The sequence below is a fragment of the Gobio gobio genome, assembly GCF_949357685.1.
Source record: "Gobio gobio genome assembly, chromosome: 7".
Lineage (NCBI taxonomy): Eukaryota > Metazoa > Chordata > Actinopteri > Cypriniformes > Gobionidae > Gobio > Gobio gobio.
Window position 1 is genome coordinate 55,968,684 of NC_137103.1, and position 19,112 is coordinate 55,987,795.

A 19,112-nucleotide genomic window follows, 5' to 3' on the forward strand; every position below is an offset into this window, starting at 1 on the left:
CTTTTTTCCTAATAATTCCGAGTTTATATCCCACGATTCGGACTTTTTTCCTCATAATTCCGAGTTTATATCCCACGATTCTGACTTTTTTCCTAATAATTCCGAGTTTATATCCCACAATTCTGACTTTTTTCCTCATAATTCCGAGTTTATATCCCACAATTCTGACTTTTTTCCTCATAATGCCGAGTTTATATCCCATGATTCTGACTTTTTTCCTCATAATTCCGAGTTTATATCCCACAATTCAGACTTTTTTCCTCATAATTCCGAGTTTATATCCCACAATTCTGACTTTTTTCCTCATAATTCCGAGTTTATATCCCACAATTCTGACTTTTTTCCTCATAATTCCGAGTTTATATCCCATGATTCTAACTTTCAATTGCAAATTTTATATCCCATGATTCTGACTTTTTTCCCACAATTCCAAGTTTATATCCCACATTTCTGACAAATAAATTTTCCTAATTCTGACTTTCCTTGCAAAGACTTGTGGGAAATAAAAGTCAGAATTGCGAGTTTATATCCCGCCATTATTAAAAAAAAAATTACATAAATTTGCAACCTCCCACAAAAACCTTTTTTTATTCTGTGCCAGAAACGAGCAATCACTGACCATAAAAATAACCATTTTCTCGATGCATTCTTGGCAGCCGCATCTGTCAATCAATGCAAACTAGCGTAACGCACATCTCTAGCACTTCCTGTCCGGACTCTTACCGATGCAGAGGATGTTGAAGCAGAACCCCTGACTCGTGGACTTGTTCACCAGCTGATCTGGGAGACTGTCGAAGCCCACATGGCCGGAGAGAGCCAGCGGACGGGCGTTCTTGTCCTGGAAGAAACCAGTGAGAACATGACCAGTGCAGGGCGTTTGTCTGTTTGCAAGATGGCTGATGTTGGTCGAGCTTTCATCAAGAGAGCCACTGCCGCTGTTTATCACGAGCCGGCTCCTGATTGGTTAACGCGGCGCGAACAGACGTCAAAGTTCAGATTTTTCAACTCGGGCTTCAGACGCGAATTCACTTCAAACGCGTGAATGCATAAAAAGCACCAAACTCGCGGAAGACGCTCAATTTGCGCCTTTCGTGTGAACTGGACACGCGAATGAGGTGAAATCGCGCTAAACGTGTCTATACATTGACTTAACATGGAAATCACGCGCTCCAGACGCTCTATTCACAAACAGGTTTGACAACTTCACTGACTAGTAAACTTATAAATAAAATAAAAAAAGATAAAATTCGATATTCAGATTCATAAATCAGTATTCAAATAGCTAAATCAGATATCTCTATTCAAATAGCTAAATCAGATAACTCTATATGACTCGATTAATCAGATGTTTATTTACATGTTTGATGATTGATAAATATATTTAGTTTGCTAATTTAAATTCATAAATCAGATACATGTATTCAAACAGATAAACTCAAATCAGATAACTATTCAAATAGATAAATCAGATAACTCTATTCGAATCGATTATTTGGATGTTTGTTTACATGTTTGATGATTGATAACTATATTTAGTTTCCTCATTCAGATTCATAAATCAGTATTCAAATAGATAAATCAGAAAACTCTATTCCAATCTATTATTCAGATATTTGTATTTTGATTGATAAATATATTTGGATTCCGCATTCAGATTCATAAATCAGATACATGTATTCAAATAGATAAATCAGATAACTCTATACAACTCGATTATTCAGATGTTTGTATTTTGATTGATAAATATATTTAGTTTCCTCATTCAGATTCATAAATCAGTATTCAAATTCATAAATCAGATACATGTATTCAAACAGATAAACTCAAATCAGATAACTCTATTCGAAACGATTATTCGGATGCTTGTATTTTGATTGATAAATGTATTTAGATTCCTTATTCAGATTCATAAATCAGATACATGTATTCAAACAGATAAATCAGATAACTCTATACAACTCGATTATTCAGATGTTTGTATTTTGATTGATAACTATATTTACTTTCCTCATTCAGATTCATAAATCAGTATTCAAATAGATAAATCAGAAAACTCTATTCCAATCTATTATTCAGATGTTTGTATTTTGATTGATAAATATATTTAGATTCCACATTTAGATTCATAAATCAGATACATGTATTCAAACAGATACACTCTATTCAAATCTATTATTCAGATGTTTGTATTTTAATTGATTATTGATAAATATATTTAGTTTCCTCATTCCGATTCATAAATCATAAACATGTATTCAAACAGATACACTCTATTCAAATATATTATTCAGATGTTTGTATTTTGATTGATAAATAGATTTAGATTCCTCATTCCGATTCATAAATCAGATACACATATTCAAATAGATAAATCAGATAACTCGACTCGATTAATCGGATGTTTGTATTGATGTTTGTATAAATAAGGAGCGCGCACGTCAGTGATTGAAATAGTTGAGCGCGGCTCCGGACACTCCCAAGCGCGCTCACGCCAACTCACTCTGTCACAAACTTCACACAGCCATTGAAGCAAGAAAACCGTCAGAAGCTGGAATATGTTGATCTCAAACGTACCATCTGTCGAACCACATCGGAGGATGCCATTTTGCGCGCAGGAAAAAATGCGAATATTTGGAGAAATGTCGTTTCTCTTTCGGATGAAAGTCAAAAGTTGCTGTGACCCGCCTCGTCCAAATAATTCCAGCTGACACACCACTGGGAACAGCTGCTCTACCATTCGGCTGTCGTTTGGAGGGTTTTGTCTGAGCTTTAGTCGACAAAGTATAACGACTTCACACGTCAAATATGTTAGAGAGCACTTTAATAATATTATACAGAAGTTTGACCCAAATGAAAGCTACAACGAATTGTCAGTTTCACCACATAATACCTCTAATGTTCAGAACATCCTCAACCCCCCCTTGTCCCAGCAAAGTGGTACGTTCTAAGTACGGACTCGCCCTCAGCGCTGTCGAGGTGTAACTGGAATCCATTTTGGCTCAACCTGGAGCCGCCGGCAGCGTCAACCGTACGCGCGTTTGAGCCCGAATGAAGGTTCCAGTACTCCAGTTTCACTTTAGTAATTCTGTTCTCCCAACGGGAGTTGCTAGGATGCAAACATCATTATAAGCTCTACCGACCCCTATCTGACACACCGCGTACAGTACTCAATCTCATCTACAACCTAGTTTTAATGCAAGAAAAGACGCGATGTGTTCGCCAGCACACAGACAAACGACCCACACGCCAAAATGACTAGGATGATCATTTATTTATTCGCTTATTTATAAATATAAAACATGATGGCGACGGAGTGCTCGCAAGAATCCGTTCTGGACTTTCTATTGGAAAATGGGGGGCGTGTGAAAAACAAGGACTTGATAGCGCATTTCAAAGTCTTCCTGAGCAGTGAAAATACGAAGAGAGCCGTGTTAAAAGAAAGATTTAAGCGTTTTGTGGACAACATCGCGTATGTGAAGCTGGAAAACGGAGACAAAGTGGTATGTTTGAAGAAGAAGTACAGATACGCGGAGATGCGGAGCGGGCGCGCGCATGATGAGAAGCCCGAGGATGAGGATGAGGATGAAGACGCCAATAGTGGTTTGAATGCTTTGCATTTGGGAGAGAACGGCGATGTTAAGGCAGAAACAGGTGGAAAACATGATCTGAGTAATAAATCTGATGCTGAAGGTGAGGAGGTGTGTGTGTCAGACATCGCACTGGTCGAGAAACACTCTTCTCTCTGTGATGAGAATGTGCCTGATAATAATAATGACAGCAGTGTTCCCGAGCTTCCCAATGCCCAGCCGACCGTGCAGCCGGAATCTAGGGCAGGGGAACCGGAGTTGGAGGCTCCAGTTGGCAAAGCTCCATCATCATCAGCATCACAGGTCATCATCTCTAGTCGACGGAGGGCATCGCGGGGCTCGCAGCGCAGTTTGCTGGGCTCTTCTGAGGATGCAGCGCCGGATGGACAGCCTGAGGAGGGCAACACACCGAAAGGCAGCCGCAAGAACTTCATAGAGCTCATGATGAGCAGTTCTCCACAGGTGAGACCGCTGCAAATAATATATCATACAAATGCATATAATATGCAAATGCACATCATCAAATAATGCATCGTATATAATTTATATACACATAATGCATATGATATATAATGCAAATGCACATAATGAACATAATAATGTATATTCACATAATGCATGTAATATATAATGCATATGCACATAATGCAAAAATAGCCTATAATGTATATACACATAATATAATATATTATGCAAATGCCCATACTGTATATTAATAATATATAACTCAAATGCAAATCCTGTAGGAATATCAAATGCAAATACTGTAATGCCTATGCCTAAATATAATCCAAATGCATAATATATAATGTAAATGCATATAATAAATAATGCATATGCACATAATGCAAAAATAGCCTATAATGTATACACATAATGCATATAATATATTATGCAAATGTCCATACTGTAAAGCATATATATGATCCTAATGCACACAATGCATGTTAATATATAGCTCAAATGCAAATACTGTAATGCATTATATAATCCAAATGCATAATATATAATGTAAATGCACATAATGCATATAATATGTAATGTAAATGCACATAATGCATGTTAATGTATAACTCAAATGCAAATACTGTAATGCATTATATAATCCAAATGCATAATATGTAATGTAAATGCACATAATGCATATAATATGTAATGTAAATGCACATAATGCATGCTAATATATAACTCAAATGCAAATACTGTAATGCATTATATAATCCAAATGCATAATATATAATGTAAATGCACATAATGCATATAATATGTAATGTAAATGCACATAATGCATGTTAATGTATAACTCAAATGCAAATACTGTATTAATACAAATGCAAATACTGTCTTATAGGTGAGACTGCTGCAAATGCCTGTAATGTAATGCATAATATATCATACAAATGCATATGCACATAATCAAATAATGTATAATGGAAAGGCACATAATGCACATCATATATCATTTATATACACATAATGCATATAACATATTATGCAAATGCACATACTGTAACGGAAATAGTTGTGTAACTAAATACACAAAATGCATATTAATATATAATGAAAATACACATGCTGTAATGCATATAATATATAATGCAAATGCACATAATGAGCATAATATATCATTTATATCCACATAATGCATGCATAATATATAATGTAAATGCATGTAAGATATAATGCATATGTCCATACTGTAATGCACATATAATCCAAATTAATAATATGTAATGCAAATGCACATAATGCATGTTAATATATAACTCAAAGGCAAATACTGTATGCATATCTTATATAATGCAAATTCACATTCTGTAATGCATATAATATATAATGCAAATGCTCATAATGCATATAATATACAATGCAAATGCTCTTAATGCATATAATATACAATGCAAATGCTCATAATGCATATAATATACAATGCAAATGCTCTTAATGCATATAATATACAATGCAAATGCTCATAATGCATATAATATATAATGCAAATGCTCATAATGCATATAATATATAATGCAAATGCTCATAATGCATATAATATATAATGCAAATGCTCATAATGCATATAATATATAATGCAAATGCTCATAATGCATATAATATATAATGCAAATGCTCATAATGCATATAATATACAATGCAAATGCTCATAATGCATATAATATATAATGCAAATGCTCATAATGCATATAATATATAATGCAAATGCTCATAATGCATATAATATACAATGCAAATGCTCATAATGCATATAATATACAATGCAAATGCTCATAATGCATATAATATACAATGCAAATGCTCATAATGCATATAATATACAATGCAAATGCTCATAATGCATATAATATACAATGCAAATGCTCATAATGCATATAATATATAATGCAAATGCTCATAATGCATATAATTAATGCAAATGCTCATAATGCATATAATATATAATGCAAATGCTCATAATGCATATAATATATAATACAAATGCTCATAATGCATATAATATATAATGCAAATGCTCATAATGCATATAATATATAATGCAAATGCTCATAATGCATATCATATATAATGCAAATGCTCATAATGCATATAATATATACAATGCAAATGCTCATAATGCATATAATATACAATGCAAATGCACATAATGCATATAATATATAATGCAAATGCTCATAATGCATATAATAAACAATGCAAATGCTCATAATGCATATAATATATAATGCAAATGCACATAATGCATATAATATACAATGCAAATGCTCATAATGCATATAATATATAATGCAAATGCACATAATGCATATAATATACAATGCAAATGCTCATAATGCATATAATATACAATGCAAATGCACATAATGTATATAATATACAATGCAAATGCTCATAATGCATATAATATACAATGCAAATGCACATAATGCATATAATAAACAATGCAAATGCTCATAATGCATATAATATACAATGGAAATGCACATAATGCATATAATATATAATGCAAATGCTCATAATGCATATAATATACAATGCAAATGCACATAATGCATATAATAAACAATGCAAATGCTCATAATGCATATAATATACAATGCAAATGCACATAATGCATATAATATACAATGCAAATGCACATAATGCATATAATAAACAATGCAAATGCTCATAATGCATATAATATACAATGCAAATGCTCATAATGCATATAATATATAATGCAAATGCTCATAATGCATATAATATATAATGCAAATGCTCATAAAGCATATAATATACAATGCAAATGCTCATAATGCATATAATATATAATGCAAATGCTCATAATGCATATAATATATAATGCAAATGCTAATAACGATATAACATTCGATGCAAATGCTCATAATGCATATAATTAATGCAAATGCTCATAATGCATATAATATATAATGCAAATGCTCATAATGCATATAATATACAATGCAAATGCTCATAATGCATATAATATACAATGCAAATGCTCATAATGCATATAATATACAATGCAAATGCTCATAATGCATATAATATACAATGCAAATGCACATAATGCATATAATATACAATGCAAATGCTCATAATGCATACAATATATAATGCAAATGCTCATAATGCATATAATATACAATGCAAATGCTCATAATGCATATATTATACAATGCAAATGCTCATAATGCATATAATATATAATGCAAATGCTCATAATGCATATAATATACAATGCAAATGCTCATAATGCATATAATATATAATGCAAATGCTCATAATGCATATAATTAATGCAAATGCTCATAATGCATATAATATATAATGCAAATGCTCATAATGCATATAATTAATGCAAATGCTCATAATACCCATAATATATAATTTATAAACACATAATGCATATAATATATAATGAAAATACATATGCTGTAATGCATATAATATATAATGCAAATGCTCATAATGCATATAATTAATGCAAATGCTCATAATACCCATAATATATAATTTATAAACACATAATGCATATAATATATAATGAAAATACATATGCTGTAATGCATATAATATACAATGCAAATGCTCATAATGCATATAATATACAATGCAAATGCACATAATGCATATAATATACAATGCAAATGCTCATAATGCATACAATATATAATGCAAATGCTCATAATGCATATAATATACAATTTAAATGCTCATAATGCATATTATATATAATGCAAATGCTCATAATGCATATAATATACAATGCAAATGCACATAATGCATATAATATACAATGCAAATGCTCATAATGCATATAATATACAATGCAAATGCACATAATGCGTATAATATACAATGCAAATGCTCATAATGCATATAATATACAATGCAAATGCTCATAATGCATATAATATACAATGCAAATGCTCATAATGCATATAATATACAATGCAAATGCTCATAATGCATATAATATATAATGCAAATGCTCATAATGCATATAATATACAATGCAAATGCTCATAATGCATATAATATACAATGCAAATGCACATAATGCATATAATATACAATGCAAATGCTCATAATGCATATAATATACAATGCAAATGCTCATAATGCATATAATATACAATGCAAATGCTCATAATGCATATAATATATAATGCAAATGCTCATAATGCATATAATATACAATGCAAATGCTCATAATGCATATAATATACAATGCAAATGCACATAATGCTTATAATATACAATGCAAATGCACATAATGCGTATAATATACAATGCAAATGCTCATAATGCATATAATATACAATGCAAATGCTCATAATGCATATAATATACAATGCAAATGCTCATAATGCATATAATATACAATGCAAATGCTCATAATGCATATAATATACAATGCAAATGCACATAATGCATATAATATACAATGCAAATGCTCATAATGCATACAATATATAATGCAAATGCTCATAATTCATATAATATATAATGCAAATGCTCATAATGCATATAATATACAATGCAAATGCTCATAATGCATATAATATATAATGCAAATGCTCATAATGCATATAATATACAATGCAAATGCTCATAATGCATATAATATACAATGTAAATGCTCATAATGCATATAATATATAATGCAAATGCTCATAATGCATATAATATATAATGCAAATGCTCATAATGCATATAATATACAATGCAAATGCTCATAATGCATATAATATATAATGCAAATGCTCATAATGCATATAATATATAATGCAAATGCTCATAATGCATATAATATACAATGCAAATGCTCATAATGCATATAATATATAATGCAAATGCTCATAATGCATATAATATATAATGCAAATGCTCATAACGATATAACATTCGATGCAAATGCTCATAATGCATATAATATATAATGCAAATGCTCATAAAGATATAACATTCGATGCAAATGCTCATAATGCATATAATTAATGCAAATGCTCATAATGCATATAATATATAATGCAAATGCTCATAATGCATATAATATATAATGCAAATGCTCATAATGCATATAATATATAATGCAAATGCTCATAATGCATATAATTAATGCAAATGCTCATAATGCATATAATATATAATTTATAAACACATAATGCATATAATATATAATGAAAATACATATGCTGTAATGCATATAATATATAATGCAAATGCTCATAATGCATATAATATATAATGTAAATGCTCATAATGCATATAATATATAATGCAAATGCTCATAATGCATATAATATATAATGCAAATGCTCATAATGCATATAATATATAATGCAAATGCTCATAATGCATATAATTAATGCAAATGCTCATAATACCCATAATATATAATTTATAAACACATAATGCATATAATATATAATGAAAATACATATGCTGTAATGCATATAATATATATAATGCAAATGCTCATAATGCATATAATATACAATGTAAATGCTCATAATGCATATAATATATAATGTAAATGCTCATAATGCATATAATATACAATGCAAATGCTCATAATGCTTATAATATTTAATGCATATGCAGGTGAGACGCTCCCTGGTGCATCGCAACTCCCATGGGCACATGTCAGCCAGAAACAGTGACTTTCGATCGTCCTCTGTGGATGAGGATTGTGCGTCGGTAACCTTAGACCCGCTGGAGCACGAGTGGATGATGTGCGCGGCAGATGGCGAATGGGACAGTCTCCAGCGGCTGCTCGAGTGTGACCCGACACTCGTCTCCAAGAAGGACTTTGTCACCGGCTTCATGTGTCTGCACTGGGCGGCCAAGCAAGGCAAACACGAGCTTTTCGCAAAGCTGGTGGATTTCGCCAAGCGGCACAAGGTCGCCGTCAACGTGAACGCGCGCTCCAGCGCCGGCTACACACCCCTGCACCTGGCGGCCATGCACAATCACATAGAGGTGGTGAAGCTGCTGGTGGGGGCTTATGACGCCGATGTAGACGTGAGGGATTACAGCGGGAAGAAAGCGTCCCAGTACCTGCGAACCACCACCACGGGGGACATCAAAGACATCATAGGGGCTTGTGCCATCTCGGACACGGAGAATGCGTCCGGAGCCGGCCGATGGAAGCTTCCCAAAGTCCCATCCAACCTCAACCCTCTTCAGATCGCCGGCGACGGGCAGCCCAAACCCTGGTCTCTGTATCGGAAGTCCTCCATCGGCCGGATCAGGCTGCAGAGGAGCCGCTTCAAGACCCAGATCGTCCACAGCACTTCATTCAGGGAGAACGAGGAAGCGGAGGATTCGCTCAAGAGCCCGGTCAAATCCAGACCCATTTCTAATCTCTTCGGCTGAGATGGAAGTGTGCAAACTATAGTAGAGGCATATGCAAAGACATTATTACTATAAGATCAGCTGAGCTGCCCGTTTACTGATGATTTAGATGTTTTGGTAACACGTAAAGTCTTTGTATAATGCATTATAAAGGTACTCATAATGGACATTATATCTTTTCATCAATAATTGTAACCAAAGTTAAAATGCATTATAATATTTGCTTGTTTGTCACATTTTAATGCATTACACTTTCTAAAGGTGTAACAATGATTATAAGGGTGGTTACAATTATTCATGAGATCATATAAGGTGCATAATTATTAATGCATTATAAAGGCTTTAAGTAAAGTGTTGCCACTTTTTAAAGTAAATAATAAAAAATACGATTAAACTAAATAAATACATTTTTAAATAAAATTAAGTAGATAATATAGCAGCGATTACGGGGCCAAGCACAAAGAAGGCACAATAAGTCATGGTTGGGCATCAGACCAACTGCAACAATGAGCAATTAAAGACATATTAACATGATTTTAGGCCTGAAAAATTATAGCTATAGTCGCTAGTAATGATTTAATTGTCTATCACTTTTGACCAATAGGTGGCGCTGTGACCAAATTGATGTGGTGTGGTCAGAGTGAGGTGATAATGACACATGCAAAGTTTGGTGTCAATATGCCAAGGCATTGCAGAGATACAGCCTCAAGAGTCATTTTGGAATCATGCCACAATTTTGTTGATGCGGTATACGAAAACGGTTCGTCTATCGACACGAAATCCATAACTTTTCTCTCGGCATGCTCTGAAGATGATATGATTCAATTTTGGTTAAAATCGGACAAACGGTCTAGGAGGAGTTTGAAAAGTAGGTTTTTAAAGAAAATCAAAATGGCGGACAGGAAGTTTGGCTGACTTTGGCAAAATTGGTATTTATGTTTACGGCGTGACCCAAGGAATCTGTTAATACCATTTCCATTACAATGAATTTAATCAAGAGTTATTAGCATTTTTGGAAATTTAATTATAACTTTTGACCACAAGGTGGCACAAGTACCTTCAGGTCATGGTGACACATACCGAGTTTCGTAACGATACGCCAATGCGTTCGTTAAATATAGCAGTTTCCGACAAAATAAAATTTTTTGCCAACACCCAAAATTGGGTATCATATGACTCGGCATGCTGCACTGAATCTAAGGAGACCAGTTTCATGATCTTTGACTGAAGTGTTCAGAAGTTATAAGCAAAAATAGCCATTTTTCATATTTCGTGACCACTAGGTGGCACTGCACCAAAAATATGCACGTAACCTGGTCATGGTTGTCATAACACACCAAGTTTGGTCAGTATACGCTAAAGCGTTGAGGAGATATAGCCTCATGTTCATTTTGGCGAGCTGTTCATCGAATTCATTCTCGCGTTATTCGAGAGCGGTTTGACGAATCAACTTAAATTCCGTAGCTATTTGTCGACATGGTCTGAAGATGATCTGGGTCAATTTTCGTGAAAATCGGTGCATCAGAGTTTGAAAAAGTAGGTTTTTCAGAAAATTCTAAATGGCTGGCAAAATTTTAATTACAGAAAATGACGTCATAGGGTGCAATCGAATATTAAAAATAAAAGGATTCCTCTCTGGAGAAGTGTTGGCGCGAGTGCAACTTTGGCACGTTACGCCCAAAACACACCCATGACTCATTAAGAGATGAGGCACAACGTTTTTCCGTCGTTAAACCATAGACCGTAAAAAAATATGGACGACGCAACTTCATTCTCTTCAGCTGAAGTTATTGAAGCCTCCGGAGGTCCGAATATGGCGCTGACATTTTGCGCAGATTTGGAACCGAGTCTGCGCGTTAGAGAGCAGGAAGTAGAGCCGCCATAACAAAACCCCGCCCACACTCTCACAGATGCAGAACAATTCATTATGTCGGTGTGAAATAAACAGTTATGGAAATGTAGAAATTAAAGCTAAAGCTCCAATCTCCTCCCGAAAATCCCGGAAAAAGTCCGTCAGTGCTTCAGTGACAACTTCACTCAGAGTCGTCAATCTCAGCTGTCAATCATGACATCACACCCCCCGTTTTTATAGCATCAAATAACTAACTAAAACTAAACTTATTTAAAGAAAGAACACTTGAAATGAAATCAGCGTGATAAAAACAGCCTACAATGACAGAAACCAAAATATTTGAAATGTAATTTGATTGTTTAGTTTGTCTCGCGTCCATTAGAAAACACGGAGGTGTTATGAGATATACTGGGACCAGCCACCAGGGGGCGATCGAGGCGCGGAGGCTTCTGTTTCTGAGAGGAGCGTTACAGGCCTGACAAGCCAGACCCACATCAAGAGTTATTAGCATTTTTGGAAATTTCAGTATAACTTTTGACCACAAGGTGGCACAAGTACCTTCAGGTCATGGTGACACATACCGAGTTTCGTAACAATATGCCAATGCGTTCGTTAAATATAGCAGTTTCTGACAAAATTAAAAATTTTGCCAACACCCAAAATTGGGTATCATATGACTCGGCATGCTGCACTGAATCTAAGGAGACCAGTTTCATGATCTTTGACTGAAGTGTTCAGAAGTTATAAGCCGAAATAGCAATTTTTCATATTTTGTGACCACTAGGTGGCACTGCACCAAGATGTTTTGTCTGGGAAAACACCATTGGCAGGGCTCAATCTGAGGGGCGGGACAAACGGTTGTCTTAAAGATTCCCTCTGCATGCAATAGGATAGCGCTACAACCAACCAGAGAGCAACGTGAAGCGGAGCTAGTTGATACATTAAACTTTTGCTGTATCCGGTCTGCAAAACTCTGAACACATCTTCCTTTCTTAAGAAAAGCTTAACTCCAAGTCTTCCAGAGTCACGACAAAAGCCGTTTTCGAAAGACCGCTGTTCGCCAGCTTCTTTGTTTACGAGTAGCACACAGAACCGCCGCAACTCTGCCGTCATCATGTTAGGCCCGCCCACCGACTCTATACCCGATGTGATTGGCCTGACCAGAGTTTGGTTTTTCCAGCTCTCAGGTCTACCGAGAGTTGCTAGACTACACTCGCGGCTAGGGATGAAACGGTATGGAAATTTCACATCACGATTATAGTGACCCAAATTATCACGGTTATCAATATTATCACGGTTTTCTTCAAATGAGATGAAAGTGTTCAAAAAGAACAGATGCACACACTTAAAACATTTCAACAAGTTTTATATTTGAAAATCAACAAACAACAAATAAATAAAGCAGCTCTAAGCACTTTTTAAAGCTAGATTCTGTGGGATTTCCTTCCTCATAATGGCCGTCGTCAATAGCAACGCATAAATATAATCTCTAATATTATCTCTGTAAATAAATTCTCAAGCAATATTCTCATCAGTGTTCTATCAGTCACATTTAAATCTAGCATATTTTGTGTAAGAGCCCAAACAGTATCCTAGTGAAATAATGCATATCCATATTTCCATATGATTTGACAGTTTATTTTATTAAATATCAAAATGTGTGCATCATACCTGACACCTAAATGATCACTTTACAGTCAGTTTTATGACAAAGTCATTCTCTTCAAATGCTGAAGTTTGAAACGTGTTTAACGTTACCAATGTTGTGTGTAACTTTAGAGACGGTCCCTAAATTCTCCAGCGTTGTGCCAGTCATATCAGATGCGCTGTGGTTCTGCTGTGTTTGTTTGAAACTATTTGCGCTGCTGAAATAGAACAGAAACAGTCAATCACTGTATGATGAGTGAATCTCCTGCGTACATCGCACGTTTATCTCTGCTTTGAGTGTAGATTTGAGCGAGTGAGCGCGGCGCGCGCTCTAAACAAAATTACGCTGATCTGAACGCCTCTGATTATGAGATATTGCATTCATAAACGCAATAGAAACACGTGTGAGTGGTTATAATGCGCAACGCGATTATAACAGATGGCTTTTGAGAAGACTATTATAAGTTCAACCGCCAGAGTGGCTAGTGTGCAGCCGAAAATAACGTTACACCCGCAAATGGCGGTTGTTAATGTCAAGCCCTGATTATCCCTTAATGTCGCCCTAGTCTTTTCTGAACTTGTTCGTTCTCTTCACGTTATTATTTCCCAGACGTATTTTTGGTATTGAGGTCAAAGTCCACTTACTGATAATTAAATTTTAAACGATTTTACTAACCGTCACTAAATTTTATCGTGGTTTATCGTGAAACCGGTAATCGTTTCATCCCTACTCGCGGCAAATTATTAAACGAGTTAAAAGTGTTAAACGAGCAAAAGTGGATTCGGACACGCCCTCAGAGCAGCTGCGCCGTGCGCTCAGATCAGTAAAATAGGGTACGAATTTGCTCTGGTGACCGATCAGACTGTCCTCGATCTGTGTGGCAAATTTCACAACATTCCCGGGAGCGTTGGGATGGGTTCTGCCACATAAGAGCGGAAGAAGAAGAAGAAAACGAATAATAATAATAAGAACGTCAACGGATAGAGTAGGCGACACACACCTTCAGTGCTCGGCCCCATATAATAAGCTCAATTAACATAAATATAATGCAAATAAAAAATAGATTTAAGTAAATAATACATCCAACAGTATGGTACTATACACAATCATGTAGAGACTATTTCCCACATATTAATTATGGGTTTTTATACATGAAAATATATGCAGAGGATCAACTGGAACAAACATCAATGCAATCATCTCTTCTAACAAGATTATGACGCACTGTTTTATCAGAATGATATTGTGTAGATAGTTATAGATTATTTTCTAATTCATATTTCCACGAATGCACTTTGTGTTTCTCCTGTTGCTTGTGATTGTCCTGCTGAACGACGGTCTTCCCAACGCAGGATGAACATGTTTTGAGACTGTAATGCCTTCAGTGTGTGTGTGAGAAGCTGCTGTCTAATTCAATGCACTTTTAGCAGATTAAATACTAAGCTTTAAGATATCATTAGACCTTTTATAGAACACTAACCCCAAAATGTGTCTTTTCGGTTATTCTTTAAAGTGCCTTTATTGATCATGAAGAATTTTAGGCACTTAAAATACCCAGAAATGCATATAAAGTTCCTGGATGTTTACATTTCCTGAAGGCGATGTGAGTGTGTTTGCTGTTGCTATGCAGTTGCTAGGTGATTTCCCACCGTCTCCTCAAGTGTCTGTGATGTTTTGATGAAATAATAAACGGAGGGATGACTCCGTTCACCGTCTGCTGTCCATTCATTATTGATTTGACATCAACAGGATCTGATAACACAAGATGTTCTGCAGAACATGTTTAGGAACAATCATATGGAAGCCCATTTCTGCCAGATAAGAACAAAAAAATCATGCTTTGGTAAATCATAATTGATGTGAAAGTCAGAATTCTGACATCAAAAGTCAAAATTATGACTTAGTATAGCATAATTATGACTGATTTGTTTTAATTTGGACTTTTTATGTCAGAATTTTGACAAAAAGTTGAAATTATGACACGTAAATTATGATGAGACATGAGAAAAATATTCAAAATGAGAACACTATCAGTTATGATTAAAAGTCTAAATTATGACTTGATATGACATAATTATGACTTGGTACGTCATAATTTATACTTTGTATGTCATAATTATCATAATGACAAATTATTATTATCAAAAAAGTTGAAATCATGACAAATCAATTATGATGTGACGTTATGAGATAAAACGTCGAAATAATGACTCATTATTATGATTGTCATAATTTGGACTTTTTATGTAATAAGTTCGACTTCGAACAGTATAAGATGTCATTATTATGACATAATTATTTCTTGGTATGTCACAATTTTTATTGTTATGTCATAATTATGACTTTCATAATGTTTGTGACTTAGTACGTCATACTTTTGACTTTTTATGTCATAATGACAAAAAGTTGAAATCATGACAAGTCAATTATGAGATAAAAAGTTAAAATGATAATTAAAAAGTTGAAATTGACTGTCATAATTATGATTGTGAAAACTCTTTTTATGTCATAATTTCGACTTTATATAAAAATTTAGATTTTTCATCTCATAATTATGATTTAGTAGGCTATGTCATAATTTTGACATCATTGACAAAAAGTCGAAATAATGAGATATTAAGTGAATTAAGATGTGACTAATGGTGCGTTCACGCGAGTGATTTACATGTTAAGTCAATGCAGAGACGCGAAATGGCATTCCTCGAAATTAGGACTTTCTATGTCATAATTTTGACTTTTTATGTAATATTTCTGATTTTCTACAGTATATCAGAATTTAGATTTTTCATCTCAATTATGATTTAGTATGTTATAATTTAGATTCTTTAATGTCATAATTGTGACATACTAAGTCATAATGAGATAAAAAGTGAAAATTATGACAGACATAATTATGAATTAATATGACATAATTATGACTTTTTATGTCATAATTGACATAGAGTCGAAATAGAGATATTAAGTGAATTATGAAATGACATAGTAAGTCATAATCATGAGATTACATATGAATTATGACATACTATCTAGTTATGAGATTAAAAAGTCGAAATTGACATAATTAAGATTTTGTATGTCATTCGTTCTATTTTTTATAATTTCGATTCAGTATGGTATAATTAATACTTTTTATGTAAATTATGACTTTAATGTCAAAATTATTTATTTAATTATTAAGTCAGAATTTCAAATAAAAATGTCATCATTAATTATGACTTTCATAATACTTGTGACGTCATTTACTTTTTATGTCATTTTTTTCGTTGTATGATATTTGAATGAAAATGAGCTACCGTACAACATTAATCTTCTCACAAACACACACTTGGGTCATAAGAAGGTCAGGATTGTGTGATAACATGATAATTCGGTGAGTGTGTTGTTCCTCACACACACTCATGATATCTGATATAACACACACACGGGGTTTGATTTAAAGCAGGTACATCTCTTCTTCCACAACACCATCATGAACAACATACACTAGTCTTTCATTCATCACAAATCATTTGGGACTATCATGTGTTTAGGTGTATAACACACTTACATAAATACATGAATAAACGCTCAGTCTCTTGTTTCAGTGCACAACATATGGTTCATAAAAGTAATGAAAGTGTTTGAAGAACCATTTTGTCTTAGTATGTAATTTGAAGTTCTTTATGGAGCCATCAATGCCAATAAAAACTGTCATTTTGCAACAATTCATTCCGGTTTCTATTCAAAGGCCTGGTGCCATTTCAGAGTAAAAGCCACAGTATTTCAGCCTCAAATATCACATCATGTGACACACACACAGGTCATGTGCAGCATTAACACACACCGGCCCTTTGTTTGATCCAGAGCTGAAGAGATTATAAGATGAGGATCAGAAATACCTCAGAAATCAACACAACACCTCATAATATTCCATTCAAATGTCCAATGGATTGTGTAAATTCTCTCATGTTAAATCTGAAGGTGTGTGACGTGTGCACAGGATTTGTGCTTCAACCTCACAAACTTCTGCTTTCTCTTATAAAACAGCTTAGAATCAGTCATTACGGAGTTTTTCGTCTGTTTTTTAGATGCCAAATATGATCATGACACCCGTCGTAAAATTGAAAATGCTCTATATCCTTTATCAACAGCCAATTTATACAATGAAACATTGATATTATACATCTAAAACTATTTTCTATTGTTGCATTATTATATTTTTCTGAATTATTTATTTATTTAATCTAATAAATCACATCTATTCAATTTAATCTGTTTAATAGAATATCAACTAATATTTTTGTTAATCACATTTTTATTATTATTATTATTTTTTTTAAATGAAACTTCTGGCCTAAGATGATTAAAAAAATAATAATTTTAGTTTTAAAGGATTGATTATAAAAGCTTATTTGTGGCTCTTTAATAATTATGATAATTTTATGTAAAGTTTTTTTTTCTACCCAAATGTTCTTTGTCTCCTTTTATTTTATTTATTTTATTTTATATTTAATGTTATTTATTTATTTATTATTTTATAATTTATTTTATATTAAATTGTATTATTTTATTTTAGTCATTTTATTATTTTATATTTTTATATTATATTATATTATTTTATAATACATTTTATTATGACATTTCATGTTTTTATTTTATTTTTATTGTATTGTTTTATTTATTTATTTTTAAATATTTTTTATATTTTATGTTATTTGATTATTTTATAATTTTATTTTATTTTTTATATTTAATGTTATATTTTATTATATATCTCATTTTATTATTTATTTTTTATTTTATTGTATATTTAATGTTATTATTTTATTTTATTTATCTTATCTGGTATTTTTTATATTATTTTACTATATATTTTTATATTAAATTGTATTGTTTTGTTTTGTTTTATTTTATATTTTATTTTATATTTAATGTTATTATTTTATTTTTATTGTATTGTTTTATTTATTTGATATTTAATGTTATTGTTATTGTTTTGTTTTATTTATTCATTTTTATATTTGTTATTTGATTATTTTATATTATATTTTATTATTTTGTTTTGTTTTGTTTTGTTTTATTCTTTATTTTATATTTAATGTTTTTATTTTGTATTTTTAAATTATATTATTTTATATTTAATTTTATTATTTTGTGTAATTTTTTATTT

General features: G+C 32.7%; 2 protein-coding genes across 2 annotated transcripts in view; one reads left to right on the forward strand and one right to left on the reverse strand.

Annotated features, from left to right (window-relative positions):
* The window catches only part of septin10 (septin 10), a 46,838-nt gene extending 43,901 nt beyond the window's left edge, over positions 1–2,937 (reverse strand). The window contains exons 1-2 of the mRNA XM_079821745.1: positions 2,575–2,937; positions 724–838 (exon numbers count right to left, since the gene is read on the reverse strand). Coding sequence (XP_079677871.1) covers positions 724–838; positions 2,575–2,604 — 145 coding nt within the window. The 5' untranslated portion in view covers positions 2,605–2,937. The remainder of the gene's footprint in view (positions 1–723; positions 839–2,574) is intronic.
* Positions 2,938–3,153: 216 nt separating this feature from the next.
* sowahca (sosondowah ankyrin repeat domain family Ca) lies at positions 3,154–13,689 on the forward strand. Its single transcript, XM_079821151.1, has 2 exons — positions 3,154–4,049; positions 9,711–13,689. Exons 1-2 carry the CDS (start codon positions 3,300–3,302, stop codon positions 10,482–10,484), a joined length of 1,524 nt encoding a protein of 507 aa, XP_079677277.1. The 5' UTR covers positions 3,154–3,299; the 3' UTR covers positions 10,485–13,689.
* The last annotated feature ends 5,423 nt before the right edge of the window (positions 13,690–19,112 follow it).

Bases quoted from the DNA above. Each gene is read 5' to 3' on its own strand.
- sowahca (XM_079821151.1), top strand. From the start codon at position 3,300: ATGATGGCGACGGAGTGCTCGCAAGAATCCGTTCTGGACTTTCTATTG. The intron at 4,050-9,710 runs GTGAGACCGCTG...ATGCATATGCAG, and splicing joins TGATGAGCAGTTCTCCACAG to GTGAGACGCTCCCTGGTGCA.